The sequence below is a fragment of the Pavona decussata genome, unplaced genomic scaffold (genome assembly GCF_977016875.1).
Source record: "Pavona decussata unplaced genomic scaffold, jaPavDecu1.1 SCAFFOLD_128, whole genome shotgun sequence".
Classification (NCBI taxonomy): domain Eukaryota; kingdom Metazoa; phylum Cnidaria; class Anthozoa; order Scleractinia; family Agariciidae; genus Pavona; species Pavona decussata.
The window spans coordinates 2,435,927-2,452,556 of record NW_028145542.1 but is presented as its reverse complement, the minus strand read 5'-3'; the positions used below and the strand labels follow the sequence as shown (position 1 = coordinate 2,452,556).

General features: G+C 36.6%; 1 protein-coding gene across 3 annotated transcripts in view; it reads left to right on the top strand.

The window, feature by feature from the left end:
• Positions 1-203: 203 nt before the first annotated feature.
• Positions 204-16,630, top strand: part of LOC146468936 (deoxynucleotidyltransferase terminal-interacting protein 1-like) — a 120,273-nt gene continuing 103,846 nt past the window's right edge. For 2 of the 3 annotated variants that reach the window (XR_014867350.1, XM_085124027.1), the window contains exons 1-15: positions 204-352; positions 1,059-1,122; positions 2,874-2,932; positions 3,067-3,108; positions 4,978-5,080; positions 6,037-6,132; positions 6,598-6,645; positions 7,790-7,831; positions 9,077-9,108; positions 10,111-10,165; positions 11,657-11,715; positions 12,621-12,681; positions 13,195-13,263; positions 14,582-14,637; positions 15,596-15,681. Coding sequence is in view for 2 of the 3 variants with exons in the window: in XM_085124027.1 (XP_084980153.1) it covers positions 261-352; positions 1,059-1,122; positions 2,874-2,932; positions 3,067-3,108; positions 4,978-5,080; positions 6,037-6,132; positions 6,598-6,645; positions 7,790-7,831; positions 9,077-9,108; positions 10,111-10,165; positions 11,657-11,715; positions 12,621-12,681; positions 13,195-13,263; positions 14,582-14,637; positions 15,596-15,681 (964 nt within the window). In the remaining variant the exon portion in view is untranslated. The remainder of the gene's footprint in view (positions 353-1,058; positions 1,123-2,873; positions 2,933-3,066; positions 3,109-4,977; positions 5,081-6,036; positions 6,133-6,597; positions 6,646-7,789; positions 7,832-9,076; positions 9,109-10,110; positions 10,166-11,656; positions 11,716-12,620; positions 12,682-13,194; positions 13,264-14,581; positions 14,638-15,595; positions 15,682-16,630) is intronic. The other variant, XM_085124028.1, reaches the window with a different exon arrangement.

Genomic DNA, 16,630 nt, shown 5'->3' with positions numbered 1-16,630 from the left:
TAAAGTTTGTATAATTTTGATTTACTGTATTATTATTATCGGTGGTTGAGAAAACAAAACGTAGCAATTTTTTTGAAAGATGGCAGTCTGTGCAGGTTTCGGCCATATTTGATTTGAAACGTGTTGTTTAGTCCCATTTCAGTTTTCAAAATTTTCGCTTCCATGCAATATGATATTCACTTCACCTTGAAAATAATGACGTCATTTTTTCCGCTGCGGGTAGTCCCCAGTCTTCGTCGGGAACTTTAGAAGGATCAATAATGGCGGAGGCACCTGGAGCGTATTCACTTCGCGAAGTTGAAATGAACACTGAGGAAAGATATGGCTTTAAAAGAGAATTCAGAAAGCAGAAGTAAGCATTTGATATTCGTGTTGTTTTACTTATGATTTTGCCCGGATAAGTGCTGCGCTGCTTGGAGCATTACCGATCGTACGTCTGTTAGAAATCTTGAAGGTGATATCATTGAAAGATGCCTTCACAGCATTGCATATGTACCAGTTAAAATTTTATTTTGAGGTCTCAGCTAAGACTTTTAAGTGTTATGCTTGTGTCTTTAGGAGCACAGAATAGATGCATTTCACAGTATTTAATTAAAGACAACAGGAAAATGAACTATATATAGAACATAAAATTCGCCTACAGGAACTGGAAGGGCAATTAAGCTAAATTATTTTTGCAAAAATGATTTGCCTTCGTCGTCTTTGTCAAAGCTACAGTAACTTACAAGCCATCTCTAGGTAAAAAAATTCTGTAATAAATTGGTCGAAGGTTCTGTTCTTCGGTATTGGGGTTTACCCATGACAAAAGCGGAAATACACCTAGTCGTAGGAAGTTACGTTTTTCCCAAAACAAAAGAATCATTCGCCCTGTAAAGCAAATGCCAGTTACCGTCAAATGGGCAGCTAAACTCAGTTTACTATGCTTAACTCTTTTTAACATCAGTGTTTTAAATTAAATTTGGAGTTAGTTTGCATCTGTCTCAATTACGCTTGGTTGTGTACATGTAGGTCTAATATTGCCGTATCTTGTTTTTGTGAACCCAAGTAAGTTGTTTTAGGCTATCTTTCAGAGACATGGAAACCAGTATGGAAGATCACAAGGAAAGCAAAAAACCAAAAACAGTGAGTTGTAACATTACAGGCTATCTTGGTTTATAATATGCTTTGTAACTCTTACGTAGATGTTGCCATTTCTGGCAAATCCAGGCGTCTGATTTGCTTTCATTAGGAAGAGCAGTTTTCATTTGAGTGTCAGAGCGGTTTTCAATATTGAGTGTTGAAAGTAATTTCGCATCTGCTTTGGTTTTATATTACTACACTCTGTAATTGGTTAACACAACTTGTGCCACTTAATCTCAACCAATGGGAATCCAAACCAAAACCAATCGTGTTTTCGCCGCATGTGTTTTCCCGTGCTTTGCGCCAGTTACATGTATTTGCTCTGAATTCTGATTGGCTCATTGTGTTGTTGCGATTGACCAGAGTAAATTTACTTTGGTTTTGGTTTTACAACACTCAATTGGAAACCGCTTTAAAACCAAAACCAAATTAATCACTTTAACCAATAATTGCAAGATGTAAACACAACAATGGACCAAGCAATACTCAGGGCATTAATACAAGAAATTGTCACCAAGTGCGGGAAAAGATGACATTGTAAGTAAGGGACAGTTAGCTTGGTTTTGTTTCTCATTGGTTGAGAAAGTGTTGTGAGTTTTTGCTAACCAATCACAGAGCGAAGTGAAGCAAAACCAAAACAAATGCAGGTTACTTTCAACATTCAATTGAATTCTGCTCTGTTGAAAGTATTGATTTCCACTGTTATTAATACTTTAGTCAATTTTCTCTGCTCTAGAGAATGAGTTGATAGGGAAATTAGGGAAGCAGTCATAGCATGTGCTCACTCACGTTTACTGTTTGTTTCTGTAGTAATCTGAATGACGTAGAAATTATGATGACAAATAGTAATACTTGTGAAATTTGGCTAAGAAAGGAACAGGTTTCTCAGATAAGGGACATATTGATTGTTTACAGTACAATTTTATACAAGTAAAATTGATTTTGCTCTCATGTACCTTGCATCAAGAGTGGCCATTGAAAATATCTGCCGAGCATCACATAGTTTGTTCGAGTTTTAACCCTAGTTGTTGTAGACTGGGGTTTTTGTAGCGTGTCCTTCTGGACCTTACCACATGTATCCCAGAGAGGGGAGCAATGGTCAAAATAGGGCTCTACTGGTGCCTTGTAAATGGTTAACTGAAGTAGGAGGACAAAGGGTTTATGTGCTCAACTAGTAGCTTCCAAATTATGTTATGAAATTCCAGTTAGTACTATGATATCTGATTCTGAAACATTTTCTTTTTTGTTCATTAAAATGGGATCAATTGGGTGAATCCAGAAAATATCCAACCATACCATACCATGGGTGGCATCTTGGCATTCCCAGGGGGAGGGGGGTTTTTCTTTGGACTGGAATTCCAAAATTAGGCCAGGAATTCTGTAGACACATTTGGGAAGTTTTAGCCCGAGATTTCTGGGGGGAGGGGGAGGGAGAGAACTCTTCTCATCACATATTGAAAGGCTATTGTCAAAAATAAAACATTTACATGTACATATGAGCATTACATGTAATTTGTGGCTAAAAACAGTACACAGACAGGACAATCGAAATCACTGGAACATCTTCAATTTGTTAGCCTCCCCCTGGACAACTGGGTAAAATGCAAACAAAACAAATGTCTTGACAGGCATAATAATAAATTTTATTATTCTCACTCAGATCATCTTATGATTTCTGTTAACCTGCAGGTTTGTCTGCAGCCCTTTTACTAGGCAACCTGTAACTAAGCAGTATTTTTTAACCTTTTTCTTAGTCACATGAACATGATTGCAATCCCTTCAACATGACAGCAAAGAACTTTCCAAAACGAAGGTATGACCAATATTTCCACGAGTCTTGATTTTGACTTTTGTATCTGACTATTGTATTTTTTAAGCAGCACTCTGTTATTAGGTGTTTTAGTTGTCCTAACAAACAAAGTTCTGATTTTAACTGTTTTATTGCAGAAGTCGGATACATGCTTCTGCAGCTTCTTATAATCGAACCAGGTACAACTTCTGACCATTGGTTTAATTATGTAATATTGTTTTTGAATGTAACTTTATTTTCTTTAGATAAAAGAAAGATCCTTGCAGTTCGTATGCAACTTAAGCAGCTGTGAAAAGAAAGCCTGAATTTTTTCAGGCTTTCTTTTCACAGCTGCTTAAGTTGCATACGAACTGCGAGGATCTTTCTTCTATCTAATCCTTTATCAGCAGTTCAATATAATTATAATGATGTTTCATATGTTCATATTCATCTATTTTCTTTGTTAGTTTAAGGGGCTGTTGTTTTAATTTATCTTGAAATAATGACTCATGCCCAGGTGATTGTTTTTACATGGGATTTCTTGGTCCTGGCCATGGTCCTTCACTCTTCTGTAGAAAACCCCAGAAACACCTGGGTACAAGGAAGCTTAAAATATAAATTTTTATAATTTTTCTTTTTCAATGAGGAAAAATGAGATTTACCTTTTGCAGAAAGATTATACAAAAATCATTCACATATAGATCAGGTGCTTTAATGTTATATATTTTAATAAAAATATACTTCTGCTGATCTATCTTATCGCCTAATTTTTAGATACAATTTAGCTTTGTGGGCGTATTTTAATTGTAAATAACTTAGATGTATGTACTTTTTACTCAAATATTGTGACATGAGATATGCATTTTTTATCTTGTGATGAAATAAAGACTTTTATATTTATATTTATATTTATATTTATATTTATATTTATATTTATATATTATATTATAAACAGGAAGTTCTGGTATAAAAGGGGCCTGGCCAGGCCATTCTCACCTTCAGTTCTTAATCAACCATCAGAGTGTAAACAACTGACAAACAACATGTGCCTTTTTCTTCGGCTTTTACCAATAAAATTGGCTTTGTTTTCAGAGCAACCCTTGTTAAACAAATTAGAACTTGATATCTTATGTTGCTGTGGTGATATTATAAAATTTTGAGGCATATTTTTCAGAGGAGTCAACAACTTGTCACGTCTGAGCAGCGTCTAAATTTGCATCTCACGCTTGCGAAGGTGTGAAATGAAGGAGGGGCTTGCCCTTTTATAGCGGAACTTCTTGTTTAATTGAAAATGAACCATATTCAGGCAACGCAGTCAAACTGGCTTTTTAATTTTTATTTTTGAGACACTTTTATTACATTAAAGGAAATTAGCGTGATGAATAAATGATAGATGGAGGTATTTTTCAGTCAGTGATACATTTATACTTGGAAAAAGGAAATCCGAGTTCTCCTGTCAGGAGTCAAGGCTAATATGTCTTTCCAATTACTAGTTCGGATGTTCTACTACTGAGCTACAGCAGACTGCTGGGAGCTAAGGCCATTAAACTAGGTTCATGTGTTTGACTCCTGTTGACATTCCAATCCTAGCAGTATGTGCAGGATGTTTGTCCCATGAACCTAGTTTAATGGCCTTAGCTCCCACGAGTCTCCTGTAGCTCAGTGGTAGAGCATCCAAACTAGTAATCAGAAGAAATCATGCAAACTTGCATCAAGTTTCAAACATGTTATTGTGGTGATAAATTGCCGTGAAATTGCCGCCAGTTTACACAGGCAATTAAAAACTGCAACATAAAATCAACAAAATTTGCAATTATTTACAAAATTGCAAAAACTGAAATCGCAGTTGTAAACAAGCTATAACCCTTCTGACTTACTTGCAACCCCATTCCCCGTGCTCTTGTTTTTAATTGTTTAATTTTTACTGACTGGGGTGTTTATAATAAGTGAAGTGACTAATAGGAGGGCTTGATGCAAAGAGATTAATATTTTGATACACTATATGTCAAAATGTTGATCTCGTCCTATAAGAATTGTCTTGTTAAGTTAAGTTTTCTTGCCGTTGACAGGGGAAGCACAGTTAGTGCTAATAAAGCCCTGGAACTTGTTCGAGCTGCTTTGCAACCCTCCCTGAATGCAGAGATCGAGGCAGTTTTAAAGAGCTACCAAGAGGTATGTTAAAATTAAGTGTAAAAATGTTCATAAAACCAGGGTTAGCGATGTCAGGAGTGTTCATTTTTTGTTTTGGACTATTAATTTTTTATACTAATAATAATTGTTAAATTATAGTTCTCAGGCTTTTTATCATCACAACGGCTTATTTTAAACTGTGTTTATAACTGCAATTGTCCTTCATCTATAAAATCTTTCATAAATATTGTTCGTACAAAATTCTTACCCGTCCGAGATATATGAATTTCCATATATTTCATTTCACTATGAACTGTCTGAGTATGATACAATGTATTTTTGATAAGTTTTAAACAGGAAATGCCAGTATAAAAGGGGCCTGGGGCCTGTTTCTCGAAAGTCCCGGTAACTTACGAGGCCCGATAAGTGTCTTTGGTGATAAATGTTTATAAACAGAAGTCAATTTTTGTTAGTGTTGAATACTAAATTTTAAAATGCTATAATTCTATGAAAACATTGGCCAAGTTCAATGTCTTTAATCACTCTGTAATTGGTGAAAACACATTTTAAAATATACTTATCGGGTGCTGTAAGTTACTAGGACTTTTGAAAAACGGGCCCAAGGCCTGAACATTCTCGCCTTCAGTTTTCAATCAGCCATCAGAGTATAAACAACTGACAAACAATATGCATCTTTTTCTACGACTCTCACTGATAAAATTGGTTTACTTTTTGGAATAAACCCTGATGACCAATCTAGAAACTGATGGTGATATTATGAGATTTTGAGGCATACATGTATATTTTCAGAGGGCACTCAAGTCAACACCATGCCACGACTGAACAGTGTTTAAATTTGCATTTCATACCCACAGAGGTGTGGAGGAAGGAGTGGCTTGCCCTTTTATAGGGGAACTTCTTCTTTAAAGGGCACATTTTGTCATACAAAAGAAACCATTTTAGGACTCCAGATATTGGGAACATATTTTATTTTTCAGATGTTTCGTATGGCAGCGCGTAACATTAAAGACAACACAAGTGAATCTGTCTCTGAAGAACAGATAAAGGTTGTTTTAAGAAGAAGCTTGGATGAGGTACTAACAGTTTAAACTAATTTAAAACTTTTGAAAAATCTTGTTTAAAGGGTTTGATAAATACTTTTTAATGATGGTACAAATATAATAACATTTATCAACTTTGCACAAGGGAGAATAGTAAAACAGTGGGTTGTTGAATTTTTGGATCCCCCCACCCCACCAAACTTAACCCTTTCCTCTACCATTTCCTCCAAATATCCTGGCTGTCAGCTGGTCTACAGTTAGTTGCAAAAGACGATGGCAAACATTGTGGAGTAGTACATCACTTAAATTATATTATAAAATATGATAGACCTTTGATTTTGAGTAAACTGCATTTAAAAATGAAAATAATCAACAATGAAATGAACAATGAGTGGAGCTCTCTTGGGATAGGATTTTGAAACAGTGGAAAGGTCTCTTAATTTGAAAGTGGTACCTTAAAACTAACTTATCAATGATTATTCAATGATTACTCAATAGGCTAAAGTCTTGTTCAGAATGGACACTAAAACACACTCAGACAGCAGGGTAAGCAAATGATTCTGATAACATGATGAAAAATGTATTATTGTGCAGCACCTTCAGCACCTTGACTAGATAAGTAGTAATTGATAATAGTATGGAGGCCTGGTCTGAAAAGAGGTATTGGAAAATTGCATAGTTTGGTATGAAATAGGCTAAGTTAAGGGTTTGGAGAGCCAGGTGACACACGCCTACTAAAAATTCAGAGTATAGGCCTCTCCTTGTCAGGGTAGTGTCAAATGGGTTGGCCAAACCCAACCCTAGAATTCATTGTCATCTAACATTGTTGGATAAAGTAGCACACCAAAATATTTTATTTTGGGTAATAAGGAGGTAAGTTTCTAAAGAAACAGTGGTTCTCTGTTGGTGGGGAAGTAGAAATGAATATTGGGTTTTAGCAATTAAGTTGATAATTCGTTAGGCCACCGTGAAGAGATTTGAGTGCTGATGTTTCAAGCGTTAACCCCTCGTCAGAACAAATCAAAGAATTGTGGGTTGTGTGTGGTTCATACATGTATATAGTGAGCAGTGGAGCTGCATTGTATTGTATCCTGTTGGTGGACAATTTTCTTGGATAGCTCCTTTGTCAGAGTCTTCAGGCTAGGCATCTTCAATTTTGGTATTCGGTCTAAAAGCTGTGGAAATGAGAATTTGTAATATTAAATAAAATAGTTAGTGGTCACAGTGAGTTAATAACTAACACATAAGGGGGTTCTTTTCTAAAGAACCTGTATTGCTGCTTTGGTGGGGGAGTAGACATGAATGTTACAAAATGTTCGTGTAGGTTTTGTCAAGTGAGTTGATACGGTAATTAATTAAGCTACCTTAAAGAGATTTGAGAGCTGAGGTTTTGAGCAACATTTCAAGGACTTGTGTGATGTTTACTATCAAAAAATTAATCAATTTTTTTTATTATTATTACGGTTACCAATATTTTTTAGCTCATTACATTGGATTGCAAGTAGTGAAAGCTAATAGAGGCACGCGTTGAAAGAGAAAAATAAATATACAGTGTATAAACAATAATAGAAACCTGGCCAAGCTATTCATTACTGTTCTTGCTTAAGGTAAATGTTGGAGGTATACAGCTTTAATGTTTGATGAAGTGCTGGATCAACTGTCTTTGAATATTTCGTAATTTTGTTTACAGATGAGATATGAAAGAGGAGGAAGTCCTGTTATTGTTAAAAAGGTTTGTGATATTACATTGTTATGGTACTGCAGTGACTGTTTCCAAACTTCTAATTTTATTATTGTTTTACCAACATCTTAATGAAATATATACCTTAAATTATCAAATGCTTTTGAAAATTTCCCTATTTCTTATATAATTTCTGAACACAGTTCGTTAAAAAACATGGATATAGGAATGCATTGACCAACTTTGTTTACTTTGCTGAGGGCACTGACTTTGCAAAGAAAAATAATTTATTAGTTGAAGGATGATACTGCTGAAAAAAATAACTTTTCAGTGGCAGAAACACAGAAAATTTTGTTTGTTTCTGCAAATTTTTCATCATTCTACAGCTGTAGCTTGTCTAAAAAAATGGTCCACCTGTTACTGCCACAAAATTCTGACATCAGCCTCAAAGGGTTAACAAAATGCAGTTTTGTGAAAACGTACTGTAGGAGTCGACATACTCGTAAGTTGTTTCACCCAAGACCTTGCAAATCTGTACATAACACTGTTTGTTATTAGAGTGGGTGTTTGTCTATTGTAGTACCAACCCCTTGGGTGTTACTTAGATGTACAATGGGGTGATGTTTGTTATTGAGCTGGTAAATTTATGCTACCTGTCCAGTGTTCCAGATAACTTTGAACGTCAGGGTGACAACGAAGAAGTTTGAGGGGTCAATAGGTGTGGTTCTCTCCAAATCGTCTTATTACAGTCAAACCTGTGTTAAGTGGTCACCCTCAGGGAACGGCTTTAAGTGACTGCTTAATACTGGTTGCACAGAATACATGTAAAATGTAATAAAAATGCCATTTCATTTCTTGTTTAGTAACTTAATGTGCAGTTTATGCACAAAAGCACTCACAAAAGTTAAGAAAATGGAACAATAAAATGGTATGAGAAAGGAGAGCAAAGTATAAAAAATGGACTTAAAAAAACATCAACGCGAAGATCCTACAGTCAGTATTGCAGGTATTAAGAAATTTAATTACTGTTCTTGGCAGAGTTATATGTTAGTGGTTTCCTTTTACAAAGTGACTGTTTAAAACAGTTCAAGATAATAGAAACGGCTGGTTGGGATAAAAGGTGACTGCTGCTGGATAGAGGTCAAAATAAAAGTAATTAAGGGAAGTAATTTTGGGGACTTTGACACCTTTTTCAGGGTTTTGACCTGAGCTCGCTATGTGTCTGTAACACTTCTGTCTGGCTATGAACTGACTGATGGTCACAAAGTTATGTTTGCATTTATTCTTTGTTTACAGAAGAGAGTACGGCCAGATCCAGACAAAGAAAGGTGACTGTTAACTATTTGAATGTACATTAAGGGTGCTAACATTCCTGTTTTAATGATATGTTGAGCACTATTAAGACACAAAGATTAAGTGCACACCTTTTTTTTCATCCATACTGTACTCAGCAGTGTTATTAAATTCAGTTGTGTAATTGCTGGGAAAAGCGTACCACTAAGAGCTCTTATCTTAAGTGAAGATTCTAAAGATGTCCAGAATTGATCCAAAATTGAGGATTCTTAATAAAACTTACCTGTACCTTTCAAAGCTTTGTGAACCACATGGACAGTTGCTTGTGAATAATTGTAACCTTAGCTAGCTGTGACATCATTCTAGTATTGAAATGTTTATTGAAATGTTTATGAATGTACACGATTTTTAGTGTCATACTTTTGATGTTTTAAAATGGGAGTGATAATTCAACTGCAAATGTGTGCACTTAAAAGTTTTAGTTTTGAAAATTTATTACTTCAGTTGCAAATTTGGCATGTTAAATAATAAAATAAATAAAATAAATAAATAGGAATTTCAGTGGAATCCACGGGGTGGCTCTTCTCTCCACTGTTTCCAGGTCGAATTGTTTTTGGCCAAGTTCTTTATGTCTCAGTCAATTCCTAGCATGATTGTTTGCCATCACCCAACTTCCATGCATTTGACATGGTGAAGCATTGGATGTGATCTGAAGCTTGTCCCAACAGGCATCTCACCGGCAACAAAATTTCCGTCAGTGGTCTTAAGTGAAAAGGGCTTTGTACTCAGTGAGCTAACTTGAGCTATAGTGATAATACGAACAACCAGTGACTTTTCAGCTTCAAGCACTAGTGCATTTGACCTTGAAATTGGCCAACATGTTGGGGAATAGGAGAAAAGTCAAATGCCTAGGTTTTTCCAGAGGGGAGGGGACATGGTCACTAAATTGGAATTGATTAGAATTTACCCATACATTGTACATAACAGTTACTGTAAGTTGTGGGTAAAATCTAAATTACTTAATTGTTTCTCTTTAGTGATGAGTCACCTTCCAAATCAAACAAGATTGAGACCAAAGCAATCACCTGTGATGTAAGTCATGTATTAGTGTTGTGGGTAAAAGGGGTGGATTAGAATTTTCGGGGGGGGGGGGGGGAGCACAGAAATTTAGTGAAATGGAGGATGCAAGACTAACACTTTTTTTAAGAATGGTTGTTCTTGTTTTTTTTTGCAACTATAAAACTATTGCTGGTTTATAGCAGCTATTCAGTTGTGAGCGTACAGGGTGGGAGTGGCGGGGGAGGGGGGGAATTGGGTGTATGGGGGGCTTGCAGGCCCCCCAGTCATCAAAGAAATTGTAACCACTGAGAAATCAATTTAGTGCAGATTTTCCATGTTCCAGAAAGCACTGAATTCTTATGGAGAATACTCTTATCTTGCAATATAATTGAACCTGCGAAGTTAAACACGAAATAAAATAACACTGTAAAATGAGCCAAAACTATTTCACGCATAGTTGATCTTCCTCTAAAGCTGGATTATAGAGTTGCCTAGTACATACAAGTCAATCTCAGGCATTTTTTGCCGGATTGTAAAAAAGAGAAACAAGCAAGCACTAGTAAGGGATCAAGCTCTTTGCCATAAAATATGTCTACATGTACCTGAACAGAAATGAGAAACGTAGGTCTACCCAGATAAGGGCCTGAAATTTAAATGGGGTGCTAGTGCTAGTAGTAGTTTACATTTGGAGAATTCACAGAATAGTGGGATGAGAATCGTGCAGGCCTATCAACCTCACATTGACAACAGCCAAGTAGTGAACACTTGACTTACTTCTCTTTGTGAAACTAAATATCTTACCCTTTGGCCATACAGGCCTCAGTTTTGGTCAAAAAGCAGGGGGGTATGGCCTCCTGCAACCCTCCCCTTGTTCCACCAGGGACAGGTGGGAGGCCAAGATGTGCTTATGCAAGAACATCTCTGTCTGGCTATTTCTTGTGCATAGGAGTCATATTCCCCCAACCCTACTATCTCCGCACACCAGGGATCAACAGGTTTCATTCAGAAAAATTATCTCCAATCCTCCTGAAAAAGTTTTGCCCATACGCCATTGTCAGTTGTTACTTGGTACTCTGATTCATTGAACTCTTTTTGTGTAAGGTCACTTGGTACATGTAATAACCACATATAATTATTATGAAACCAAGAAAGGGCCTAAACAGAACATTTTACAGAGTGGAGAAGAAAACGCAAACTTAAATAAACATGAAGAATGTCTTTGGGGAGCAGACTGACTTTTTACTTAACTGTTTTCATTCCTTTATTTCTCTATACTCGAAATATCTTGATGATCAAAAGCATTGACTTTGGTTTCTTTTCATAACATTTTTACCACAATAAATTGTCTTCATTTATTTTAACTTTCTGAATGTACTATAACATTCTTTTGTTGTATCTTCCATTCCCCTTTATTCCAGAGTTTATGTTTATTGCATGGCTAATGAATAATCTTTGGGGCAGGACTGTACTAGACGTGTAAAAACTGAAACTTTCTCTATGTGTATCTCAACTTTTATTTTTTAGTGGAATCCTGACAGCATCAATGAAGACACAGAGTTTATTATGGGAGTTAAAGCAAACAAGTAAGTCGAATATATCTTCACAAAGTTATGGAGTGGCAGCAGTAAAGTATTATTAGCATGAAATGGATAAGTTTAACTTTGGGGATTGCTAAAAAAAGAATGCCAGAAAGTATTCATGAATGCTTGGTTGATTTACAGACTTAAATAGAAAAGTCAGTATGACATCATCTTGATCAAGAACCACCTCATTTGTATTCACTGCCAACACACAAGAAATACAAAATTAATGCCTTCAGCTCAATTTAAGTAAATAAATTAGTATTATACTAGTAGTTATCAAAGATTAGGGAGTGCACTCAATGATCTCGATACCAGGCCCTCTCCTTTACCAAGTTGGTGATGATGTCATCTGTCCCTGCGAAATCTGCGGGGGATGCCAGATACGCATCCCAAGATCCATTGATCCATTTGTTGATTTTCCCATACAATCTTGACTCCAAACGCAATTAGGAGTGCATTCTTTCTACATCGTATACAATAATATTATAACCTGATAGTGGGTGGCGGCGGCACAGTAGTATAGTGCTTAATACATTGGATGTCAGATCTGAAGGTTATTGCTTTTAGGCTGAGCCTCTGCCTTTGTGTAGTTTCTGTAGAACATTAAGAAACTTTGCTCCACATTGTCTCTCTTCACCAAGGTGTATATAAATAGGTACCAGCAACAACTGCTGGGGGTAATCGCATCCCATCCTGGGGTGAGTAGGAATACTCTTGCTTACTTGTTACCAAACTTAATTTTATTTGGAGCAATTTAAAGTTCTGGTGGCAAATGATCATTTGCACCCTTTCCCTACCAAGGTATTTGTTACTTTTCCCCTTTGACTAAGTGCAAGTCTTGGCTACTTTTCTCCAGTAAAGTTACTTTCAATACCGAAGACTAATGTCAATCTGACGTATTGCAGGGCTCTAGGCTTTGCTGCAACAAGAGGAAAGCTTTATTACAGGCATCCTGAGCTGTTCAAGGTAACTGTGGGTATTGTATTACCCCTCCTCCCAGGGAATTGGGGAGGAAGTGCTGCTAGGTCTTTCAATCACTGAACTTGATCACAAAAACTTCCACCATTTTCTTTTGAAGCTTAAGATGAAAAGACTTGTATTAATTTTGTGACCTTGTGACAGTGTTAAGACAGTCAGAAAAGTTGATGATGTATTTGCAGTTATTCTGATGGCAATGCTTTATTTTGAATTTGCCTGTTCAGGATATCATTAAAACCCCACCTATACAGAATAACGAAGTGCCTTTTATATGTTGGCAATCAAGTTATTCTAAGATTGTAACGATTAGGAGAAGTTTGTTTTTTAAGCAGCTGCAGAGCACATCATAAGCAAAACTAAGGTACAAGTAGTTGCCATCAGCAGGAATCTTAAATGCAGTGCTTTTTTTTCCAAATATAAATTACCCATAGTTTACATCAGCAAAGATATGTTGACTGTTGAATATTTTTTAAAATGTTTTCTTTTTAATAATTTATTAAGTACTCTGGAGACTCTGACGATAAACTGTGGCTTTATGAACAAAATGAACTGCCTATCACTGGAGGCAAGGTAGGAAGCTGTTATTGTACAAATAGTTTGTCTTTAATACATTGCCAAATGTCACTAGCCATTTTCATCTAATTTTAGAATTTTAAAGTAGCTACCAGAAGACTAGCCTCCCTTGCAGATGCTTTTTTGGCTTGGAGGAAAGTTTGCATGACGAGCCAAAAGAGCGTCTGCAAGGGAGGCTACCATTGTCCCCATACAGCTCTTGCTGTGTGGGAGACCTGTGGCTCATGTATAACTTTGTGCGGCCTTTCTGTTGCCTGACTGTAATGTAACCTACCTTTTAAGTTGAATTTGTAGAGGCTACATGTAGTTACTAACTGCTAACTGGTAGTTATTGAAATTTGTGTCTAACGTTTTGTAACAAATTACTTAGTATGAGCTGATACAGTACTAAGTGAATAAAACGAGTTTTCTACTGTTTAAAGCGCACCTAACCTCAAAATGTTTTTTTCTCTTAAATAAATCTTTGCACCTGTTTGAAACATATTGCGCTATTTAGCGCCTTTTTTAAACCAGATCTTGACTTTTTATAGGCTGTAAAAGTTACGAAATATAGCCATCATTTGTCCCATGACCGAGCTAGTAAGGGGCATGGGTCTATTCCTTACTTGACGTCACAAACTGCTTTGCATGCATTTTCACAAAGACTTAATACAATGCAAATCAGTTTGTGACGTCAAGTAAGGAATAGACCCATGTCCCTTACTAGCTCGGTCATGGGACAGATGATGGCTAGATTTCGTAACTTTTACTGCCTATAAAAAGTCAAGATTTGGTTAAAAAAGGCGCTAAATAGCGCAATATGTTTCGAACAGGTGCAAAGATTTATTTAAGAGAAAAAAACATTTTGGGGTTCGGTGCACTTTAAATGTGTATGGAAAATATATCACACAATATGAACTATGGGTGAAAGAGTTGAAGTGGCAAAAGCTGTCATTGTTAAGCAGAAACGTAAGCAGTTGGAAATTAAGCTGAAAAAACTCAATCTTCGGTGTTATTCAAATCCACGACCTTTGTGACAAAAGAAGCACAAATGCTTTACTAATGGACTGTGAAAAGCTTAATGCATGAGAGTTGGTTTGTAAGAACTCACAATAATTATTATAAGGTCTTGTAAAATCAGAACTAAAATGTCAGTGTAGCTAGTTGAGCCAAACTGAATAATGTGGAGTCAACAACTTTGAGATTTGGTACCGGGTAAGTCTTAAAAGAGACAGCTTTACCAGTAGTAAATTGCTAAGCTGGCAAATGTAACTTGGCTGTCAGAGCATGAAGAAATGACGTCCAAGAGTGTGCAAGCAGTGTTGTTATTTTTCAGGCCTTTCTCATGATAGCAAATGACATAAGGAAGCTGGCAAGCCATGAGGACTACAGGTTAGTGGCATGATTATCACTTTTTAGTTTTATGTTATATTGATATTGACTTTGAAACATCAACCAACTTCAGAATGGGGAAATATGATAATAAAACGTTCCAGGCATGGTAATCTTACAAATAGGACGGAGGAACATAAGATTACAATCAACTCTCGTTATAGGGGACACCCTCGGGACTTCGTTTAGTGTCCGTATTAGCGGGGTGTGGGGATCAACCGAGGTGACAGCGTGGGGCTTGAGATTCCAGTTATTTATGAGTTATGTGGCAACCCAAAATATCTTGTAAGACTTGACGAGCTCATCAGTAGTGAATCTGCTAAGCAGTCATTGGGGATGGAGGATGAGGGCTTGGTCTCTCCTAAAGAGTCTGGTACGAAAAGGTATAAGCTGAAGTGAAAACGCAAAGTCTGTTGTACAGCCACAGAAGTTGGTTGATGTTTTTGTGCAAAGTCTAGTCAAAGTCTATATCAATATAACAGCATAAGAATTAACAATAAATTGGCGGATTTAATTAATGTTTTGTGATGTCAGATTAAATTAGAAGAGTAGCTTTTTTAGGCCTGTAATACGAACGATAACACCATGTTTGCAAAAGGTATTCAAGTGTCAAACCTCTTTGTAGTAGAAACAGGAATTTGCACTGCATGCTTGATGTCCCAGTGTAAATTTTCTGCTCAGAGATTTTTGCAGATATTTGCGGTATTTCCCCAATGCCACACACGCTCAGATTCACCTAATTTTTTCATGTTGCCTTAAATTCCTTCAGGAAACATTGCTGCAATGTTTCATCGGCTGCTTTGCCCCTTGTCTTGTGATAAAAGCGGAAATCTTGCCCTTAATCGCGGGTATTTATTGCAAATGGTTTCAAAGGAAAAACCTTGTCTTGAATGGATTTTTCCTATTTTGGTACGTTTGACCCGCGGTTAAATATCTTGCTTGTGATTGTTTGAAACAGAAACAACGAAGGTCTTAATTTGGAGGAAATCAAAGGCTTCAAAGTTCCGTTCAAGATGTTGGAGAAGATGAAAAACCACATGAGAAGTAAGCAGTGTCAATACTTAACCAAAAAGTTTGGAAATCATCCACCCTGGTAGCCGAGGTTTCTCTCTGGCAAGTCTTTAAGCATGTACGAAGTCGTTTGCGTCTCTGGTATTTCGCGTAGTCTGCTTGTTTACTTCCCCAAGCCGACTACGCGAAATACCAGAGATGCGAACAACTTGGTACATGCTAAAAGACTTGACAGAAAGAAACCTCCGCTAGCAGAGTAGAAATCATATAGAGATTTGGATTGTGCCTTTTCAGTATTTTGATTTTTTGGCCCTTGAAATTGTTGTTGGTAAATGTTGTGATAGACCGTGATACTCCATTAGTAAGCTTAGTATAAAACTGAGAAAAGCAGTTTGGTACTGAAAAAGTCAGTGGGGGTACATTCTTCGTGGGGAGTTGAGAGATGTTTCTCACAGGTTATCACTTAAAGGGGAAGTATGACGAGAATTGGATGTCAAAAACGTTTGTCTGTCAACAGAAACAAGAAAATAATTGTATAGTTTGGTTATAAATTATCACTCCAGTGGGCTGAGTTGCTCGAAGCATGGTTAGCGCTAACCATTTGTTAAGAGGTATTAAAACCTATAGGTTGTCATGGCATTTAACCCGGGTTAGCACTAACCATGCTTCGAGCAACTGGGCCCAGTGCAATAAAACCGTTGATTAGTGCCTCTGGTCAGAGACAGAGTAGGTCAGAATGGATTGAAACTTGAAAAATGTTAGGCTAATTTTTTCAAGTTCTCGCATTTTTGTTTCGAAAATGCGCTAGAACAAGCCAAGAGAAATTCCTTTCAAGAATGGAGTTGATTTCTTTCCTCTCGTTGTTCTAGAATTATTTTGTAGCTAAGTGAAGGTCTTATTTCACCATTTTTAAGAAAAGAGGTCAAAAACCCCATGATACTTCCCCTTTAAATATGATGATGATGATGATGATGATGATGAT